At 41.8% G+C, this 17,602-nt stretch overlaps 1 protein-coding gene across 1 annotated transcript; it reads right to left on the reverse strand.

The window, feature by feature from the left end:
- Window positions 1–4,238: 4,238 nt before the first annotated feature.
- chst1 (carbohydrate (keratan sulfate Gal-6) sulfotransferase 1) lies at window positions 4,239–14,451 on the reverse strand. The gene is made up of 6 exons (XM_038704978.1): window positions 14,090–14,451; window positions 11,022–11,407; window positions 9,133–9,346; window positions 8,774–9,000; window positions 5,407–5,624; window positions 4,239–4,673 (listed from the first exon to the last, which is right to left on the reverse strand). Exons 1-6 carry the CDS (start codon window positions 14,145–14,147, stop codon window positions 4,337–4,339), a joined length of 1,440 nt encoding a protein of 479 aa, XP_038560906.1. The 5' UTR covers window positions 14,148–14,451; the 3' UTR covers window positions 4,239–4,336.
- Window positions 14,452–17,602: the final 3,151 nt, after the last annotated feature.

Below are 17,602 nucleotides of genomic sequence, written 5' to 3' on the forward strand. Positions count from 1 at the left end.
CGATGTGTAGCATGTAGCAACGTTTAAACATTTATATTTCTATGTGCAACCTAAAAAGCTTAGAACTAGCAGGTAAGGATCTGTTGGGTAAGGATTTGTTGTGTTTTTATACTATTTTAAATCACAGGTTTATTATGATTGGAGATTTTTTAAAACCTTGACGTGAAATATTGAGTGTTTTCTTGTAAAATAGGGATAATTAGGGCCTGTGCACCGAGTGGTACTAAGGCCTTAATGATTTTCAAGCATTTATTATTTTTATTATGATTTCTATTTTTGCAGTTGAAGCAGATTAACAGTATCCTTAACAGTATTCAAAGGCAAAGCTCCCACCTTTATATTTGACTTAGATGTACAAAACGTACCCTGAATGGTATATTGACTGTACCTACATAGTGCTTTCTAGTCTTCCGACCACTCAAAGCACTTCATACTACATGTCAAATTCACCCACTGATGGCAGAGGCTGCCATGCAAGGTTGCATCAGTTGAATGAAACTAATCATTCTCACACAGTCTTTGGGAGCAATTTGGGGATCAGTATCTTGCTCAAAGACACTTGCCGACCGGAGGAGCCACTTCTGATTAGTGAACACCCGCTCTACTACCTGAGCCACAGCCGCCTAGGGAACTACAACCTTTTCAGACCCCAAAACTGACAAATTAGACCACAGACAGAAGATTTTGTCCCAGAGTTCCAGTTTTTAGATAGTTTTAATTCAGACATTGACTTGGTCAGTAACACAAACAAACTGACTGATTGAGGCAGAGTTTTAGAGTTACAGTTTTAGAGTCTTCCAAAGACATCACAACAAATAACTAACTCTGCATAATCATTATTGAATTACTGTAATAAGAAAAAACCTGTGGCTGTGAGTTGGCAGCCAAATCAGCCATCACATCTTATTTATCTAATTCCAGCAGATCAGCCAAAGTAGAAGCAAATAACGTAAAGCACAACAAATGTGTACTGTTACTGTACAGTTATATGAAGTCTGTTTATCTTTACTGCTTAAGATAAGATTGCTCTTTATTTCGGGTGCCACCCATTGTTGTAGTTTAAACGGTGGAATGGCCTTCTCCAGCTACACGTACACATTTACATTTGTATCTTATCTATAAAACAGTCCTTTGCAAATTACCCACTTACCTTTGTAGCCTGTTTAACTTTGCATTCAGTAGTTACTAGGCTACTGCTTTTAAAAGTCCCCAGGGTTGATTCAAAGTTAGGAAAAACTTCCCTCTCATATTGTGCACCCTCAACATGGAACTCCTTACAAAAGATTCTTCAGTTAGAGGTGCTGGTACCACCGCTGGAGTTCAAGTCCCTGGTTGCAGATGTCCTTAAGGATGAGTGTAGATCTTTCCCATAGGCTGGATTCTTTAAGCGTAAATAGGTGTCTTGGAAGATGTTTTATGTATGGTATTGTCATTATGTGCTGCCTTTCTTGGCCATGTCTCCCTTGAAAAAGAGATTATATCTCAATGGGCTTTCTCCTGGTTAAATAAAAGTGTAAATAAAAATAAATAAATTACAGGGAGTACATACAATACAATAACCAAAATAAAATAAGGTAATTATAGGCCCTGTAAAAAGATAAAATGCAAGACTTTAATAAAGTGTCAGTGTGTCTGAGAGAAAAGTCTTCAGTCTAGTGGTGTCAGTTGATCGAGTGGTTACAGAACAGAATCAGCTGTGTATGTAGCTTCCAGCTTGTGCTGTGAGCCACTTAGCACATCTGGAAACACTGCGGCAGACGACTGATCCAAAGCCGTGACACCAAGTGTACCTTCACTGTGATATTCAGGTGAAAAGCCTCTGTCTCTATCTGCAAGGAGGAGGACATGTCAGTGGAGAAAAAGAGTGGAGCTTGTATCACTGTGCACTGTTTGGCCTCAAGTGTTGAATATAAAGATGAGTTTAAACCACAATTAACCATCAGGTTTCTTCACCTTTCTCTCAGGAGCAAAAGTCAGCTTTTAAACTCAAAAGAAATGGGGATTTTATGCTTATCATGATAATTATTGATATCAAAAGATATGAAACTTTACACTTTTGGCCATATCGTCCAGCCTTATGTCCAAGCTTTTCTAATTCAGGAGGAGGGTTGTATATTGTATTAAGATCCTGCTGGGGATCAACGTAGGGTCAGGTTTAGTTATTAGCTGAATATTAAGATATTCTAGAAATGTTAATAAAGTTAATAATATTATAAATTCTTAAGTAGGATTAATGAATACCGGGCAGGGTGGCACAGTGATCCAGTGGATAGCACCAGAAGGTCGTGGGTTCAAACCCCGGTTGCCCCGGCCTTTCTGTGTGGAGATTGCATGTTCTCCCCGTGTCTGCGTGGGTTCTCTCTGGGTGCTCCGGTTTCCTCCCACCGTCCCAAGACATGCAGGCTAGGTTGACTGGTGACCCAAAATTGTCCTGAGGTGTGAGTGTGAGTGGTTGTTCGTCTGTGTGGCCCTGCGATGGATTGGCGACCTGTCCAGGGTGTACCCCGCCTTTCGCCCGAGAGCAGCTGGGATTGGCGGGATAAGCGGTTGACGATGGATTGATGGATGGAATACCGGGCAAAAACCTCAAAGCAGTCTCAAAAAGGGATGTTTCACCATGGGTTATTGGGCTTTCTGTTCTGCTGCCCTCACTGACTATCTGAGGGCATCACAGGCTTGGACAAGAACCAACAGTAGACATTCATTCACTTGAGTGTCCTAGGCTCAGCCTAGTATATAACTGAACTTTCAATGTTGTAGCTGTTACTAATGTTGAAGAGTTAGGGTTAATATTAACCTAGTTAGGGCCTCCTTATCAAGAAAAATAACTTTCATGCCTTTTTTGTAAATTCTATTTTGTGTCAGAAAATGCTTTGATATCCATTTATTTCTGTGACAAAACCATTTTTTTATTTTGCAATGTTCTTTTCAGAACAGGGAAATCGATTGAGATAATGGTACACTGATTACAGAGGATAACCAGTAGCTACAAGTTGGATGTATAGTAAAACACAGAACATGGTACATGGATTGAGATAAGACAGTTCACCAGAGACAATGCTCTCCCCAACATTTTATGTTTGTTTATTGTTATAAATGAAACTTACAGTGATAGTTTACATGGTTTGAGTGTTTGATTTGAAAAAAAATCAGTGTTTAAGTGTTTTTATATATCTTGTACTATACATCACCTATACAGCAGTATCTGGCTAAAGAATGACAAAAAAAGTTGTTTTGTAAGTATTCTTAATGGTATTTTAGTGTTTGTCATTTCCTGGAAAACAATAAAAAATGTTGAAGACTCATCCTGAACTCAGTATATTAATTTTGCGTCCAATGAAATGCCGTCTCAATTTTTATGATGCTGCTGGAGCAGAATGTTTGCAGGGACTGGCCAGTCCTCGCTGATAACTGTACAAAACACAACTTTATAATGTGTACAAAAACACTTTATTCATTGATTTGGGTGAAAGTGGATCATATTTGTGGATCAACGTGGAGATCATCTTTTATGGAGAGAATATTTGCCGGTCTTCCCTGTGATGTCCTCCAGATACTCTGCCTCAACTCTTGATGGTTTACAGAGTTTCCTGATGGACAGATTTGTGCAAAACAAACCATGACATTTTACATAAAGGCCATGTCAACACTGACATAATCAACAATCAAATGGAGAAACATTATTTGGGTATGTGGTGATGGTGGGCCAAGTGCCAGTTGTACCAGTGTGGCACATCAAGTTTAGTTTCTCATCATAATAAAATAAAAAATTCATTTTCTGCTAATTAATTTGGTTTAGTGTAATGTGGAATATGTTGTTACGATGACAAAAATTGCTTCTTATAACATAATAAGTCATGTAGTAAGAATAAGAAAAATATGTAATTATTACATGAAAATACCTTATCATAACATGTAAACACTTTAGTTATAATGAGAAACTAAGAAAATATAATTTTGTTGTGGTTTCCGCACTACACTGTCAAAACGCCCACATGGTGCTATATTTAAATGATCACAAGCTGTAGCTTAAATAAGATTAAGTGTTAAGTTTGATTTAAACATAGTGATCCCTCGCGCTCTTTTTTAAATTTATTTGAAAGGGACCCCACATAATAAACGTAAATTTCAGTACTTGAAATCTCTCGCATTATCCAGAGACATGGCTGAAAGCTCATTTTCATCCCTAAATGATTACCATAAGGGCTGGAAGTGAGGTAGCTGATCACTCAGGTAGGTTGGTAGTTGGACAATTTCATATTGTTTTATTGAACTTAAATTAATGGATGGACACAGCTGTACTGTCTAGTTTGGATTTATGCAGGTCATCCATTGTTTACAAAAAGGGGCGGAACGTCCTGTCTTCCACCAAAGAGTGTGAGAGGTTTCTCAGTTCTCGGGGGTGAAAGACTGTCTTGTAGCCAACAAGCTCAAGAAGAGGTTGGCAGGCAGTCTGAGCGTAAACCACCATGTCGAAGGAGAGCTTCACCCTCCAGTTCTCAGCGTTAGCAGCAGAGTCCCGAACTGTGGTGAACTTCTGCCGGGACGACAGATCACTGCTGCCCCGGGTGTTGTTCATGATCCAATCCTCCACACTGTGGTGCAGAACTAGACCAAGGAAGCTGTAGAGCTCCCTGGTCTTCTGGAGTGGATACCTGGCCAAGTCTTCATACCTGACCAAAGACAGGAAAGGAGAAAGGATCATTCAGTAAATTCTTGTCCCCCTACAATAACTTGTGCTACGTACAGAGGACAGTAATTATTCTACTACCACAAGAAGTTGCTTGTCACTAAAATGTAAAGAATTGTGCTCTTTCGAGTTAACAGAAGCACATTTTTAACAAATCAAGTTATCTTCTAAATATAGTTAGAGGCTACATGAGATTTTTGGAAATACTCAATGTTGTATTCCACTCAGAAAGTGGAAACTAGTTAGCCAAGCTAGCTAACGTTCCCAGTGCACTATGCATTTTGTGCATGCTGGGTGCCATGCTAGATATTTCAGAATACTTACATACTGTGGAGGGGAGGGGGGGGGCAGGGGCAGGATATCAAAAAAAACTAATAAAGATCCTTTTTAGGGCCAATCTAAATACCTAATGTAACTCCAGAGAGGAACAGAATGAAATTTGTGGGAGGGGTGGTTAAGAAAATGTAGGGGCAAAAAGAGAGTTGGTTTAAGAGGAAAGAGTTGTGTTAAAAACTGATGGTTGCCAGTCACTGTCTGCACCTGAAACTAACCACTTAGTCACTGGCACCACCAATGAAGCAAACGTTGTTTGAGTCTGACAGACAGCATCGCTGGTGAAGGTGAATGGATCAGAGTAGTTCCTCAGAACTGAGCGCTAAAACTTACATTGTGAGCAAAGATTGAATGTGCACAAATATAATCCCTGTCCTTCTCACCTGAGCAGCATGTACCTCCCTCTAAGCCATGCAGGTCTGGCCAGGCCCATGGACACAGACCTTAGGAAGTCCTCACACACTGTGTTGATCTGCCCTAGGTCCAGGTTGTGGGGTCGACGTCCGGTTGCTCTCCACAGACGCCACAGCCGGTAAGTGTCTCGAAATGTCTCAATCCGAGATGCCAGGATGCCGCGTGGATCTCGAATGAGCTGGACCACCTGATCATAAGGAATGACGACAGATTTTTACAAATTTGTGAACAATAATAGTCTTTTAGTGTTGTTTTAATAATTTTGTTCAGTCTATTTGGTATTCTGTTTCATAATGGCAGCGGTGCCAGCATTCAATATACATTCATACAACACTACCTTCCTCCTCATGCTGCCTCCATCTAACTCAAATTGGTGTGAAAACAACACAGAAGACATTACATTTATCTGACGCATTTATCCAAAGCGACTTACAATTGCTATACATGCCAGAGGTCGCACACCTCTGGAGCACCAAGGGGTTAAGTGTCTTGCTCAGTGACACATTGGTTGGATGGGTCACAGTGGGGGAGTGAACCTGGGTCTCTCACACCAAAGGCATTTGTCTTATCCACTGCGCCATCACCACCCCGAAGACAGCACCCTAAATCCAATAATGGGATTCATGATCAGAGCTGACACGAGTAGCTTCCTGTTAGAGAAACAGATACTTCTAGCCACACTTTTAAGAAATAACGTATTATATAGGGTCTAATATTTGCCTCTGCCAGTTCCACAGGTCCAGTCCAGCAGATGTCGACAGAGCGACAAAAAAGTAGGAAGATGATAAGCTCAACTGTCGGTTGTTGTCACATTATATATATGCACTACTGCATATTTGGATTGCTGTAACTATCACAGAAAAGCTGAATATGACAACAAAGTCAAGACAATAGTTTTATTATGTTTATGAAATACAGGAATAAATGTTCATTCAGCATTTATGTTAAATTTAAATTTTTCAATTTAAATACACTACACACACTTTGGCACCACATTGTACGCAGTCATGCCAATAAAGCCACTGAATTGAAACTGAAACAGAGATGACGTAACTCTCTCTCTATATGGCTCAGGAGCAACCCTAGCGACAGAGTATGCTACAGCAACTAGGAGTATGCCCTAGCAAGCGTCCAAGAAAACATTCTGATGCTGCAGATATAAAAGGAACGCAGCATTCAGAAGAAGGAGCACAGTCAAAAAAAGAAAGCACTTGACAGCAAGGACAAAGTACTGGCTTAGCTTTTCCTCAGGGAGCACTGAGAGAAGAGGAGGGACTGAGGGCAGCTACAGGCTATGTCTGTATTTCAGAACAAGAGCCTGGGGCGAGCTCACCTGTAGTTTGTTTAGTTACCCTCACTGCCAGATGGGGAGACAAAAGTTCAACACTGCAGGTTTCAGTTTAATTTACTGCTGTGAATGAGACAAAATCTGAAGTATGAAAACATCTTGGTTGAAAGGGTGTGTATGAATGTGAGCACTTTAAATATGCTCATAACAAGAACGCCACGTAGTCTTGACATCTCCATTTCCCACATGCTTTGTTTCAGTTTTTAATGGGGACAAACACATATTTGTGGCAGCTTCACATTGTGTTTATCAAGTAAAACACGCGTTATTAGTCTTACTGCCTCTGAAGTCGTGCCTTCAGGTTCAACCCTGTGTTTTCGGAGTTTTTGAGCCGTTACATTCTCAGTGTTTTGCCATCGAGTCAAGTCGAGTCTCATAACAGTTGAAGTAGCAAGTCTACAGCTCTGATCTGAATGAACAAAACTGTAACACTAAATATACGCTGTGTGCAAAATTATTAGGCAAGTTGTATTTTTGAGGATTAATTTTATTATTGAACAAATACCGTGCTCTCAGTCAATCCAAAATGTTAATAAACCCTCAATCCTGAATATTTAAGAAGGCAAAAGTGAGGTTTTGGCTTTCTTAGGAGAATATATGTGTGCACAATTATTAGGCAACTCTTAGTGTGCAGAAGTATTACGCAGAAAAATGAATTTTTTTTTTAAATAAACGACAGTTTATTTTAATCTGTTAAAGTGAGAATTAGAGAAACAAACAACTCAGTTTACAAATAAACATTTCTGACATTTAAAACAACAGATAAGTGACCAATATAGCCACCCTTCTTTTCAATAACAGTTATAAGCCTTCCATTCATGGAGTCTGTCAGTTTCTTGATCTGTTGATGATCAACTTTTTGTGCAGCAGCCACCACAGCCTCCCATACACTGTTCAGAGAGGTGTACTGTTTTCCTTCACCGTAAATCTCCCGTTTAAGAAGGGCCCACAAGTTCTCAATAGGGTTTAAATCAGGTGACGAAGGGGGCCATGTCATAATTCTTTCATCTTTAAGGCCTTTACTGGCTAGTCCAAGTGGAGTACTTCGATGCATGCGATGGAGCATTGTCCTGCATAAAAATCATGGACTTCTTGAAAGATGTAGACTTTTTCCTGTACCACTGCTTGAAGAATGTATCTTCTAAAAACTGGCAGTAGGTTTGGGAGTTCATTTTGAATCCATCTTCAACCCGAAAAGGTCCAACTAGCTCATCTTTAATAATACCAGCTCATACCATTACCCCACCTCCACCTTGCTGTCGTCTGAGTCAAAGTGGAGCTCTGAGCCTATTACTGATCCAGCCACGGGCCCATCCATCTGGTCCGTCTAGAGTCATTCTCATCTCATCAGTCCATAAAACCTTTGAAAAATCTGTCTTCAGATATTTCCTGGCCCAGTCTTGACGTTTCAACTTATGTTTCTTGTTCAGTGGTGGTCGGATTTCAGCCTTCCTGACCTTGGCCATGTCTCTGAGCACTGAACACCTTGTACTTCTGGGCGCTCCAGGTAGGTTGCAGTTCTGGAATATGACAGCACTGGAGGATAATGGGTTCCTGGTCGCTACACGTTTGATTCTTCTCAAATCTTTGGAAGTTAATTTGCGTTTTTTTTTCTCAACACGTTTCTTGCGACTCTGTTGAGGTTTTGCTACAAAACGTTTGATGGTTCTGTGATCACGCCCCAATATCTTAGCAATTTCTAGAGTACTGTATCCCTCTGAAAGACTTTTTACAATTGTTGACTTTTATGAGTCAGTTAAATGAGGAAAAGAAGCTGCCTAATAATTATGCACACCTGATATAGGGTGTTTTTTCTCCTTAGGCCACACCCTCCCTCATTATACAAAAACACATCACCTGAAATGCTTAAATCCAATAAGCATTCAAGTTTATACAGCTTGGAGTTGGAAAAAATGCATAAAAATGATGATATGGTCAAAGTAATTCTGCACACAGTGTAATAATAACAGTTGTAATCATTTATCTACCTTCAGGTTGAGTCTTGGGTCCTCAATCAGCGCTCTGAGGTCACTGATTTGGGGAATCCGGACCGTCTTGATGGCTGCATGGCGCTTTGCTCTACAGGCATCAGCGGCCAGCGACACATTGAGCGGCCCACACCTCCTCACACACTCCCCCTCATCAGCCAGCACCATGCTCTGCTCCTCTGGGCCTAGAGGAGCCTCACATACAGGAGGGGAGCACAGAGACCTGCCTAAAGACAGCACACACACAACATAAGAAACTGTAACACAAGGACAATGCAATGCAAAAGCAGTTACATAAATGAAACATTGCTGTAGTTTCAATATCATTATGTGATAAAGTGCTGACACATGTCTCTTACTAGCTCCTCTTCGGAACAGCTTGTCAGTGGAGTGGTTGGGAGGACGGGGTCGTATGTAACTCTCCAGACTGTTGAGGTGACAGTGGTACAGAGACCTCAGCAGGTCTCTGGCTGCTCCCAGCATCACCCTCCTCTCAGCCAGGCTCCGACTCTGCGCCCACCGAGGAAGCAGCGCCAACTGGACATGGTACAGAGGCTCAAACAGGTAGAAGACCTTGGACATGAAAACATATCAACATATGAGTTACAGTGCACTTCTAAATCAATACTATTTGAATAAAATAGCCATCATATTTCAGTGGCTGTTATCATGTATCAAACTAATGTGCCAAACATCTTCAGAAAGCTCAACTCCTAAATCCTTCTCCCAAGCCTCTTTTGTCCTTTCCCATGTGGTCCTTTTCAAAGGGGTCCAATTACATAAAAAGAATCTAACTCACTCCTAGGTGACAGGCGAGGAAAAGCAGGAAACATTTGTTTGGCAATATTGCGGATTTGGAGATACGTGAATAATGTGATCCAGGTCCAGGACTATGATCTATGGCTAGCAATTCAATGGTCGAGAATATGATCCGAAAATATGTCACCAAGAAACTGCAACCCATTTATATGCCATAACTGGAAAGACCTGTCCAAAGGCGAAAATGTAATTATTAGTTATAAGGAAGAGCCACTTGCTTGCTTTAGTCCAAAAAAATATCTTCTAAACTGCGTCCATATTCTTACTGAGGCCATAATCTCTGGCTTTAAAACATGTTCATGTTTGCTAAGTGTCAGAGGGGAAGTTATCATAGATATTAGGTTGGACTGTTGTTCCATATGCACCCATATTAAGAACTCCAGTACAATTTTTTCTATACTGCACTCCAACCTCTCACAGACCTTTGTATATTTATAATTCAGCCTGTTAAAACAAAAGATGCCCACTTCAGGCCTGAGGCATGAAATGCCTTCCCAAAAGGTTTTCCTTTTTCATCCTCACTGTGCCATACTAATCAGCAGCACAAAAATTCAGTCAGTGAGAGTCATGTAGAGTGGTTAGTGTCCTTTGTTGCCACAAAATAAATCAATAAATCAAATATATCCCCTGTGTTTTTCCGATGGCCTAGTGGTCCAAGACAGAGACCGTGACTGCAAAGATCACCACTTTAAATCCAGCTCGGGAACCTTGTTGTGTGCATCCTCCTGTTTCTTCCCACTGTCTGTTGGGAGCGCTCCTCAAACACGTTCAAATTTGTTCTTTAAATTGTTTAATGAATATACGTTAAAACAATGTGTTTGGACCCTACCACACCGCTTGTGGCTATATTTGTTTAGCACATTATCGTCTAAAACTGAATTTGAACTCATGGCTGGGATTTAGTGTGGCCAAGGATTTCAACAACGTCAACCGGAGGAACGTCCTGCCGAGATATCACCAATACATCAGCTGTCCTAAACGTGGTGAAAACACACTGGACCATGTGTGCGGCTCTTTTTGGGACAGATATAAGGCCCTCCCCTGCCCTTCTTTTGGCAAATCAGATCACATCTTAGTTCTGCTTCTGCCTTCCTAAAGGACAGACTGGTGACTCGGACCAATCAGTAGTATTGGACATAATAAATAGGCCTTTGTAGATCATGTCCAGTGAATTGCATTTGCTACTGCAGACTCCAAGTTTTATACACATTTCAGAGATGATCAAAAGAAACAGGATATGTTAGTGTGGCGTGTGAAAGCAATGGTTCTTAATACAATCTCAAATGTTTAATTAACACTGAAGTCATTAGCAAATAATTGCAAAGAGCATGTTCAAGTTCAGTGTTTTTGAAATAGCAAACAGTGCATCTGATGTTTTTTCAATAGTATGATTGATATGAAACAGGTCATAGCCATCTCACATTCTAACCTCTGGATGCTGATTGAACAGCTGACCCACAAATGAGGATCCGCTCCGCGTGGTGGCCAGAATCAGGATGTGGGTTCTTTTGTTGCCATTATAGGAAGGGAGGGAGAAGGAGGGGGAGGAGGGCATGTGGGAGAGGATCTCATCACAGCATTGGTCCAAGCCCTCGAGCGTCTCCCGGCTCACTCGAGTCAGATCTTTGAGGGTGCAGTTGATAGAGTGGCTCGCGGGAGCCAGGCCCACAGAGCACAGCAGGCGTAAAGGCTTTGCGGAGAAGGTGCGGATGGCCGTGTACTGGATGGCTATTGAAGCTAATGCTAGCAGCACCATGAACTTCCAAGAACACTGCATGGTGGCTGGACAGACCCAGCAGGTAGCAACAGCACTGTCTGCAAGACAAGGAAAGAGGAAAGACATGAAGAGGACAGGAGACAGGGAGATATTTAGACTGTTGCCTTTTGTTTTCTTCACGGTTCTGGTTTACTCTTACTGCTTTAACAACCATGTTTCCAGCAGCACAAGGCAGCTGATAAACAAACTGTACACTACCTGCCCAGCACCAAACAGCACACAAAGGTAGAGACTAGCCTGGTGAACAAAGTGGAGCGTTTAGCAGCTTCAGAGACAATGCAGGGAAAGTAACAGACAGATTGTGACAGAGTGGTGATGTAACTAGTAGCAGGGTTTTGCAATATAAAAATTTAAAAAACCAAACCAAAAACCTTTCTGTGTTAGGACTGTCTCTCTGCTCCAGGGTGCGTCCCACTGAGGCGCCTGTGAGCTGCACTTTATCAGAGGTGGTGAAGTTAACATTTATGGTGAGAAGTGTTCTCTGTTAGTTTCGTTAGTCTCATCCAGTACAGTCCCAAACTGTTCTGTGTCTGTCAGACGGGGGGGCTACTATTTAAGAAGACCAATAACGCAGAAAAACGCACAATAGAGATGGGAGAGGCAGACTTTTAAAAATATTATGGGTTGTCATTAGTCTCGTAATATTACAACTGTTTTCTCGGCATGTCAGAACACAGATGTGTGGGAGAGATTCTGAATGTGCAGAAAGTTTTGAACATGAGCAGAAAACCTGTTGAAACACAGGAGCTATTAAAGTCCAGGAGTTTATAAATGAATACTATGAATTAATTTGTCATTGAGGTGAAAAGGTGCCACATGCACATTTAAAGAGGTTACTTAGCCAAACGAAATACACAAAAGAGGAGGGCAGACTAAATCATGTAGGGATGATATTACATTACATACAAAAGTTGATCCACAGGAAAATACAAATCTGAAAGCGATACAGAATGCCTGAGAGCCTTCCTACATTATATTCTATTTTTTAAATTTTGAATTCTCACCTGAATTTTGTTTCTCTTTGTATAAAGACATTTCCACCATAAATTGATGCAGAAAAGAAGTGAAGAAAATTTCCCAAGAATGTAGGAATTGAAGGGTTTAATGCACAACATTTTCTGGGGGAAGACCCCCAGAGCCCCCACTTAATATGTCTAACCCTCAAATGTCAACACAAAACCTAAGTCTTGCATTTCAACAACTAAAATATTCTAAATTCACTGGAATGCAACAAAACAGTCTCTGAAATGACACATTTTCTGGGGGGGAAGATTCTCAAATACCTGGTTAGGTTTGCCCCTGCTAATGTGCTCGGTGACGGCTGGATGTGTGAACAGGCAGCTTTTCAAGTTGAAAAAAATTAAATAAAATGGTGGAAATCAACTTCAAATTTCATTGGGTCTATATGGCATACTAATCTAGACCTGATATGAATAGTGCAATGATATAAATTATGTTACGAACTGGCCTTGTATAAATAACATTTAATTTATTAATCAAATGGGTTAATTAAACTGCTCAAAAAAACATTAAGGAAACACTTAATCATCACACCTTGTCAGTTAAACTTCAGGGATATCAATCTGTCCAATAAGGAAGCCTAAGTTATTGTGATTTAGTGTCACCTGTTTTGGTTCAAATGAAAGTAATAACAGTTGCACTGGAGAGGCATCAGCAAGACCACCTCTAAACAGGAAATGGTTTTGCAGGTGGTGGCCACAAAACATATGTGCCATTGCGAGAAGGTTGGCTGTGTCTTCCAACACAGTCTCAAAAGCACGGAGGAGATACCAGAAGATGACCAATCCACTAGGAGAGAGCAGGTTCACCCTGAGCATGTGACGTGAAAGAGTCTGGAGACGCCGTGGTGAACGTTATGCTGCCTGCAACATCATGCAGCATGAGGTGGGTCAGTGATGGTCTGGGGAGCCATATCCTTGAAGGATCGCACAACGTCCTCCTCCTGGTGCAGGACAGTACCCGGCCTCATGTGGCCAGGGTGTGTCCTGGATGACAAAAGCATTGATGCCACTGACTGCCCCTAACGTTCCTCAGACCTAACTCTAATTGAGAACCTCTGGGACGTTATCTATCAGTGCTTCCGAGGCGAACAAGTAGGCCTAGTACCACAAACTGTCCAGGATCTCACTGATGCCCTTATCCAAGGATTCCACAGGACATCATCTGTTTTCTCATCAGCAGCACACCGGCACGTGGGGGCCATACACACTAAATCACATTATGATTTGCCCTGATGAAGTCAGGCAGGTTGGATCAGCCTGTGATTTCAGTTTTTTACTTTGATTTTCGGGGTGATTTTGAATTTTGAATGAATGTCATTTCGTTTTCACTGAATGATACAATGTAAAGATTTTGAACTTACAACTTTTTTGTTCATCTAGATTTGATGTGTAATTTAAGTGTTCCCTTAATTATTTTGAGCAGTGTATTATCGCCTTTCTGCATCTATCTATCTGTCTGTCTATCTGTCTATCTATCCATCTCTCTGTCTGTCTGGAACAATCCAGTGACAGTAGCCTATATTAGCACACCGATGCACAAGCTAACCCAGCTGTCTTTATGTCTCTCTCTATCCGAGAGCTTCCTGCTGGGTGTGATGTTCCGCTGCCATGCCCACCACATCCACAGGCCCGCTTCATCGCCGACCACCGGAGACACGCTGCTCCCCCCGGGCCTGATGATGGGCCACATTGAGTTACCTCTCAGCTGTGTTCCTGCCGTCAGCAGGAGGCGGCGGGCTGGCTGTGGCGGAGACATGATCCCGCTGCTGTGTGGCTCCGCCGCTGGGGCAAACACCGACCTGCGTCTGCATGGGATCCACACGGGGACAATGAGGACATGGCGAAACGGACGTGTCAGGAATCGTGACGGCCGGCAGTCACATCCACATCAACAGGGTGCCGGACTAGAAGCCGGTGTACGTGAACGGTACAGGTCTCTTTCCCTCTCTCATAATCTCTCTCTCTATCGCGCCACCTCTCTCTCTCTCTTCCTCCCTCTTTACACAGCGTCCCTCCACCCCGCACCCTCCATCCCTCTTTAGTTCAGATTTGTTTAAAGTAAATCTCAAAACAATAGCCAATCAAAGAGTTGGTAGATGCATTATTCCCCATCGCCACACGGAGATCCCTTTCTGTGTTTGTAACAGCTGAATCAAATATGACGTCTCAGCATCTGATATAGTCTAAATAAATGCTGTGAAGAAAAACAAAGACAGAGTATGTGTAACAGACTATTGAAGCCTCAGAGCTGGACCTTGGATCCCCTCTTTAGGAGATGTAGACAGTAGGAACAAACACAGCGTTGTAGGCTGAGAAAAGCAAACTTTATATTTTTGCAGCTTGTCTGTTATTTGGATAATTATTTAGAAGTAACCGGCTGCATTCAATTTGGAGATCTAGGTGGTAATACACTATTAAATCAGAAGATGGTGCGCTTGTCCTTCTGGCTTTAACCCACATGTCCAGATCATGTGCAGCTCAGTGATGAGTGAGCACTGGCCTGGTCCAGAGTCCAGACACTAACTCTTGACAGATCCACAGTGCTTTTGCAACACATGGATCTCTTGCTGCTGGTCCAAATGGTCCCCTAGGTCTGATGCAGGTAAGAACAGCAGCCAAGAACTTTTTCCATGTACATGCAGGACATTGAGTATTGTTTTTGTTTTTTAATTGTATTTTATTAGTGCAAAATAATTTCAATTCAATTCAATTCAATTTTATTTATATAGCGCCAAATCACAACAACAGTTATCTAGACCGTACTCTGTGATGATATTTACAGAAGCCCAACAGTTCCCACCAAGAGCAAGCACTAGGCGACAGAGGCAAGGAAAAACTTCCTTTTAAGAGGCAGACACCTCGAGCAGAACCATGGCTCAGGGTGGGCGGCCATCTGCCTCGACCGGTTGGGGTGAGAGAGAGAGAGAGAAAGAGAGAGAGAAGAGAGTGAAAGAGAGAGAGAGAGAGAAAGAGAGAGAGAGAGAGAGAGAGGGATGTAAGGAGAGAGAGAGGGGAGGGAGGCAGCCTACACAATATACACACAGAGGTACAGACAGCGAAGGTAATGTTGCTATAAACTAAATGAAAAATGGTACAGATATTTATAATAGTGTTAATGGTAACCATCGTAATGTTAATGATTATAATAACAATAAGACTAGCAACAATAGTCGTTGCAGTAGAGGGTGTCGAGCAGGAACACGGGGGCAGCAGGCGACCCGCAGCCACAGATCCAGACTCCACAGCTCCAGAGCCAGAAAACCTGCAGGAAGTGATAGGAGGAGAGAGGAGAGGGACGAGAAAGCACAAGACTACCAGAAAGGGGAGAAGTTGTGTTAGTAACATGCAATAATGGGATAAGGTTGCATACAGAGGGAGAGAAAGTAGAGGAGAGAGGAGCTCAGTGCATCATGGGAAATCCCCCGGCAGTCTAGGCCTATAGCAGCATAACTAAGGGATGGTTCAGGACTACCTGAGCCAGCCCTAACTATAAGCTTTATCAAAGAGGAAAGTCTTAAGCCTACTCTTAAATGTGGAGATGGTGTCTGCCTCCTGAACCCAAACTGGAACCTGGTTCCACAGGAGAGGAGCTTGATAGCTGAACGCTCTGGCTCCTAGTCTACTTTTGGAGACTCTAGGAACCACAAGTAACCCTGCATTCTGGGAGCGCAGTGCTCTGGTGGGGTAGTAAGGTACTATGAGCTCTTTAAGATAAGATGGTGCCTGACCATTAAGAGCTTTGTAGGTAAGAAGAATGATTTTAAATTCTATTCTGGATTTTACTGGAAGCCAATGCAAAGAAGCTAAAACAGGAGAAATGTGATCTCTTTTCCTGGTTCCTGTCAGAACACGTGCTGCAGCATTCTGGATCAGCTGAAGAGTCTTAATGGACTTTTTCGAGCAGCCTGATAATAAGGAATTGCAGTAATCCAGCCTAGAAGTAACAAATGCATGGACTAGTTTTTCTGCATCATTTTTAGACAGGATGTTCCTGATTTTCGCAATATTACGTAGGTGAAAAAAGGCGGTCCTTGAAATTTGCTTAATGTGGGACTTAAACGACATGTCCTGATCAAAGATAACTCCAAGATTCCTCACAGTGGTGCTGGAGGCCAAGGCGATGCCATCCAGGGAAACTATATCTTTAGATAATGCGTCACGGAGGTGCTTAGGCCCCAGAACAATAACTTCAGTTTTATCTGAGTTTAACATAAGAAAATTACAGCTCATCCAGGTTTAACATCCTGAAGGCACATTTGAAGTTTAGCTAACTGATGAGTTTCATCTGGCTTGATCGATAGATATAACTGAGTATCATCTGCATAACAATGAAAGCTTATGGAATGTTTCCTGATAATATTGCCTAAAGGAAGCATATATAAAGTGAAGAGGATTGGTCCAGACCCATTGACAAATGATATTAAACACAGAAAAGTGTAACAGAAAACCTCCTATCACCAGTCCTTCAAGTCAGATGTAAAGTAAAGTGCAAATGCAGCTTATCACATACTCCCACCAAACAACTATGTGCAAACGTTTACTATCGTCACATTTACAGCCCAATGCCTCAGGTGCAAAAAGTAACTATTTACATTTAATATCATATTCGTTTCTATCTGTCTTGACACATTTACTCTCTGAAGGTGGCTTCTGTGTTGGAATAGCTCAGTATCACTACAGATAACTTGATTTATATAGCGTCAAGTCATAACAGAAGTTATCTCATTGCACTTTTAATGTAAATTAAAGTACTGTACTTAGCTTATATATATATTATTATAATAATATTCAAAGCGCTTTTACATTACGTCATCATTCACCATTCACACACTGGTGGAACAGCCACCAGAGGCAATTCGCCCAGCATGCAGCCTGGAGGAGCTGGGGATTGAACCGCCAACCCGTCCAATTAACAGGCAACCCGCTCTACCTCCTGAGCCACAGCCACCCCCTTAATATAGAGCAGGTCTAGACTGTACTCTTTGTAATATTAACAGAGACCCAACAATTCCCACCATGAACAAGCAGTGGGCGACAATGCAGAAGCAGAACCTAGACTCGGGGTGGGCTGACAGCTGAGAGAGAAAAGAGAACACACAGTAGAATCAGAATGCTTTATTGTCATTGATCAATAAGTGCAACTTTCCTCAATGTGCAATCAAATATTGATCAAAAATAAATAAAAGAATTGACAGACATTCACGCATACTG

Source organism: Micropterus salmoides, unplaced genomic scaffold, assembly GCF_014851395.1.
Source record: "Micropterus salmoides isolate LMB-PRFRI ecotype aquatic unplaced genomic scaffold, ASM1485139v1 Ms_hic_scaffold_8, whole genome shotgun sequence".
NCBI classification, from domain to species: Eukaryota; Metazoa; Chordata; class Actinopteri; order Centrarchiformes; family Centrarchidae; genus Micropterus; species Micropterus salmoides.